Below are 4899 nucleotides of genomic sequence, written 5' to 3'. Positions count from 1 at the left end.
ACTATTAACAAAGCTCTCCCTATACCATGACAACCGAGAGAGGCTATTGATCAGCCTTTCCCAAGGGGAGGTGGGTCACCGGCTAGCACTAGCTCTCCATCTTCCTCTTGGGAAAGGCCTTCGAAAGGCCTTTCCTTAGTGCATCTTAGCATGAACAATCTCCATCTCTTTCTTGTTAGGTTCTTTGCCTTCACAGCTTGTAGCACTTTCTAGAAATGTTGAAGTGGTATTGAATACATATGGAAATTAGAGGGATGATATTAATTAAACACCTTTGCAAGTTTGTTCACCTAGGCCTAAGCTTTATACATTTCCACAACACTAAACTCATTAAGCTTGCAGATTACTTCCATGTGTGCAAAGCCGACAACTTTACAAAGATCATGAAGCTCCTCTTGGGTGCGCTCTCGACCTCCAGGACAATAAGCAAACATTGCGAGGTCAAATTGGTACCCAACACGGGCCCTTAGCCCAGTTTCCAATGTAGTTGGTAGGATAATGTCCACCACTATAACTTTCCCTTGGCTTGGAAGTGCTTTGTAACAATTCTCCAAGATTTTGACACATTGCTCGTCATCCCAATCGTGCAAAATCCACTATTTAAAAAAAACGAGGAATTTAAAAAATCATAACTATACGATGTGAGTGATGTCGTCTAAAGAAGTTCCTTCCACCAATAATAGAGTTGAAGTAAAAGAAATTCCTTCCACCAATAATAGAGTGGATAAAAAGAGTTGAGGTAAAAGAAATTTTAATTTTTTTTGTTGCTTCAGTATTGATCGAGGTGGATAAAAATTACCTTCATGAAAATAGTGTCAGCTCGGGGGATGCTCACGAACATGTCTCCTCCTACATGCTCTACGCCTGTTTAATGGGAGATCACCGAATGGATCTCACGATTAAATTTCAAGTTATTTTTATTTAGAAGAATTCAAATTAGGTAAGCACAAAAATTAACACCTGAAAGGAAAGCATTACTATCTTAATGACTAATTCAATATTATTGGAAGAACCTTAAAATTAGGCTAGCAAAACACACACACTAATAAAAATTGAGGGCTAGAGCTCTTGACCAGGGTACTCGGGCGCAGCTGCAATCACATGAGGCTGATCGAAATTGATGCCTTTAATGTGAGGGTGCTTAGAGATAATCATGCTTAAGCAGGATCCAGATCCGCCACCCACGTCTACAAGGCTATTCACACCATGGTCGAAGCCATGGTAGGACGTCGTGGTGGTTTGAAGCAGTGCGCGCATGAGAAGTTTTGAATGGTGTGCCATTGCACGGTCGAAGAGCTCGCGAAATCTCACATCCTGTTGGCCGTAGAGGAAAATATGTTGGCCGTGGGTTTTGGTGAAAGGGCTTCCACCATCGAGGACTGCCTCTTTCAAGGCATCATGCCAAGTAATTTGCATTAACACCTCGTCTTGCAACAGGAGCAGCAGTGGAGCCAGGGATGCGCCCCCACCTTCGTTCATCACAAAATACTTGCTCACTGAGTTGAGCCCATACTTGCTTACAGCCTTGCCATATTGATCAACGCTTGTTTCTGGAGATGATGATGATGCTGTGAGAACTCCATGGCTTGCCAGTACCCTTAGAATGCGATCTAGTGAGATTGCAGCCTTTGCAGGATTGGAGGCGGCAGTCGACGAATCGTTGATGATGATGCCAGACATTATTTGGGCTGCTGATAATCCTTCTTCTGCACCGTTCTTGGCCAGTATCTCCATCACGTTCAAGTTTATTGCAGCTTTTAAGGCCATGGGCAAGGAACACAGCGAGCTCAGCTCGATAACTCGTAACCATGCTGGATCTTCAACTCCGCCTAGAGATTGCTGAGCCGCACCGCTCGTCTCACCCATTGTGTGTGTACTGCGGCGGGGGTGACTGGGTGGAGGGCTTGGTTGAACGCAATTAAGGGTTGTATGATTCTTATGAATTAAACAGGCGGGCTTTTCATCTAAACGTGGAAACTATGGGCTCGGAAACCCTGTCTTTTTTCCATCCAAACACCACTGGCGACGTGAAAGAAGGGCACGGTTGGAGTGTGTGAACCAGTTTTCATCGGTTGTCCTCCTCAAGACAACGTTAACCTTTACCTATTTTTCTTCAATTTCCATCGGTGAAAAATACACTACCAGGCACATAAATGTTAAATTTTCATCGGTGAAAAATACACTACTAGGCACATAAATGTTAAATTTTCATCGGTTGTCCTCTTGAAGGCAACGTTTCCCTTTACCCATTTTTCTTGAATTTCAGTGGGTGAAAAATACACCAAAGGCATCCTCATTTGATGCATTATTGAAAGTGCTGAAGTGACTATGCAATAAGTACAATTCATTTTCGAGAATTCAACATGAAGACACCTAAAAACAACTATTGATACATACTTTTGAGCAATTGATTTTTGACAATTCAACATGAAAACACGTCACGTCAAGACAACTACTCATACAAACGTTTGAGCAACAAGGGGTGAATTCAACGTTTCATCTGTTGTCCTCTTGAAGGCAACGTTTCATCTGTTGTCCTCTTGAAGGCAACGTTTACCTTTACCCATTTTTCTTGAATTTCAGTCGGTGAAAAATACACCAAAGGCATCCTCATTTGATGCATTATTGAAAGTGCTGAAGTCAATAAGTACAATTGATTTTTGAGAATTTAACACATGAAGACACCTAAAAACAACTATCGATACACACTTTTGAGCAATTGATTTTTGAGAATTCAACATGAAAACACGTCAAGGCAACTATTGATACAAACGTTTGAATTCGATATGAATTTTAAAAAATGTAATTTCCACATAACTCATACGAGTTATGTAAATACCCATTGAATGGCTTGCCACATGTGCAATGTCGTCGAATTTAAATTTTTTGGTTTTTTCGCGGAACTCAACTGAGTTGTGTACTACAATTGGTTAGATTATCATTTTCAACAATTAGCTCCATAGGATCAAAGGATTTCTTTCTCATGAATTGGTCTCTAGCACACATATTTGAATGGAATCAAGACATTGGGTACTACATACACAATAGGCTTTTAATTAAGTTTTTTGGTTTTTTTGAAGACTCATGTCATCTTATCTGTGGACTCACACCTTATAGGTTCACTTCTATTAGCTCACATCTCACACATCTATTGGCTCAAATCTCACACTTTGCGGGATTGCATTTGTGGACTCACGCCTATCTCGGCTTACATCTATCTTCTAGCTTAGTCTTATATGTAGACTCACATAGCATGTCTAGAGGCTTATGTCTCTCACATTTGTAGGCTAATATCACATCCCTATATACTCATGACTACTAGGCCCATGTCTATGTCTAATTTGCACATGGGAATATGAGTTCAACGTGCTGGTTTTTCAAGTTTTTTATGGTTCCTCGAACTTGAATACATGTGGATATTTAAGGTTTCTGATTCTAACTAATAGTGTTATGTAAGTGACCAACGAGTTCTACTATTGTCTAGCAAGTCATAGAGGCTTATCAACAATAATGAGGTTGTTCTAGAGATGATGATCTAGATTGGCTAGATTTGGATAGGGACAGTGACACTAAACCTAGAGTAGATGGGTTAGCACTTACTTTTATAGTCATTATATGATATTTTTTTAAATTATTATCTAGTGGCTAACCTATTTATTATTCTCTTATATTTATACATCATCCCATTTTAGTTCCATGGAACTGTATAATTCCTTTCTCTCTCCCTTTCTCTCCACTCTCCAAGTCACACATGCATACAAATATTCTCTTATATTTATACATCATCTCATTTTAGTTCCATAGAAGTGTATTATTTCTCCCTCTTTCTCCAAGGCACACATGCATACAAACATTCACACACACACACACACACTCTAGCATGCTGAGCCACACCACTCGTCTCGATCATTGTGTGGGTACAGGGTGATTGGGTGGAGGGCTTGGTTGAACGCAAAGGGTTGTTTGATTCTTATGAATTAAACAGGTAGGCTGTTAATCTAAACGTGGAAACTATGGGCTCAGAAACCCTATCTTTTTTCCATCCAAACACCTTTCACCGTTGGCGACGTGAAAAACTTCTTTCTAAGTCGGCGAGAAAAGAAAGGCATGGTTGGAGTGAGTGAACCAGTTCTCATCGGTGTCCTCCTCAAGACAACATTAACCTTTAGCTATTTTTCTAAGTCGGCGAGAAAAGAAGGGCACGGTTGGAGTGTGTGAACCAGTTTTCATTGGTTGTCCTCCTCAAGACAACGTTAACCTTTAGCCATTTTTTTTAAATTTCTGTTAGTGAAAAATACACTAAATGGCATGTGAATGTTAAATTTTCATTGCTTGTCCTCTTTGAGACAACGTTTACGTTTACACCTGTTTTTGTTTTTTTCTTAATTTCAGTCTCGATGAAAAATACACCATGAAAAATACACCAAAGGCACTCGCATCTGCTACCTTTCATCCGTCGACTACTAACTCCAAAGACAAACGTGGAGCATTGGTCTCTTTGGTTACTCTAAGGGGTTAGTCTCACTTGCATGCTTGTGGCGTGGTGTGTGCACACTTTATTATGGTTATGCCCATCGCTGTGTTCTGGTTGCTTTGCCACGTGATGGTTGGTTCTAAGCGACACCGCTGGTCTCGCCCATTATGTGTGCATGGGGTCAGGGTGCGTTGAGGAATGGGAGCTTGGGTGAATGCAAAGAGGATTCTTATGAAATCATGCTGCTGAGCTCAACAAAGGTGGGCTTTTATTGTTTCTGTTTTCAGAAATGGCACTGGTTCTCCCCCCAAAAATCGAAACACCTTTCACAAATTGCACGTGTTGTCTAGACCAGCTCTCCCCTCAAAAGCTATTTTTCAACCAAACACCTTTTACCAATGGCACATGTTGTCTAGATTATTTCT

The 4899-nt window shown here is 40.6% G+C and overlaps 1 protein-coding gene across 1 annotated transcript; it reads right to left on the bottom strand.

Moving 5' to 3' along the window:
* Positions 1 to 247: 247 nt before the first annotated feature.
* LOC147635299 (flavone 3'-O-methyltransferase 1-like) lies at positions 248 to 1959 on the bottom strand. The gene is made up of 3 exons (XM_086802151.1): positions 1074 to 1959; positions 800 to 864; positions 248 to 596 (listed from the first exon to the last, which is right to left on the bottom strand). Exons 1-3 carry the CDS (start codon positions 1864 to 1866, stop codon positions 297 to 299), a joined length of 1158 nt encoding a protein of 385 aa, XP_086658277.1. The 5' UTR covers positions 1867 to 1959; the 3' UTR covers positions 248 to 296.
* Between the last annotated feature and the right edge of the window lie 2940 nt (positions 1960 to 4899).

The sequence above is a fragment of the Cibotium barometz genome, chromosome 9 (genome assembly GCF_041138505.1).
Source record: "Cibotium barometz isolate CiBa-2024 chromosome 9, ASM4113850v1, whole genome shotgun sequence".
Classification (NCBI taxonomy): Eukaryota; Viridiplantae; Streptophyta; class Polypodiopsida; order Cyatheales; family Cibotiaceae; genus Cibotium; species Cibotium barometz.
Note: the sequence above shows the minus strand (reverse complement) of the source record. Positions and strands in the feature narration are given on the sequence as shown.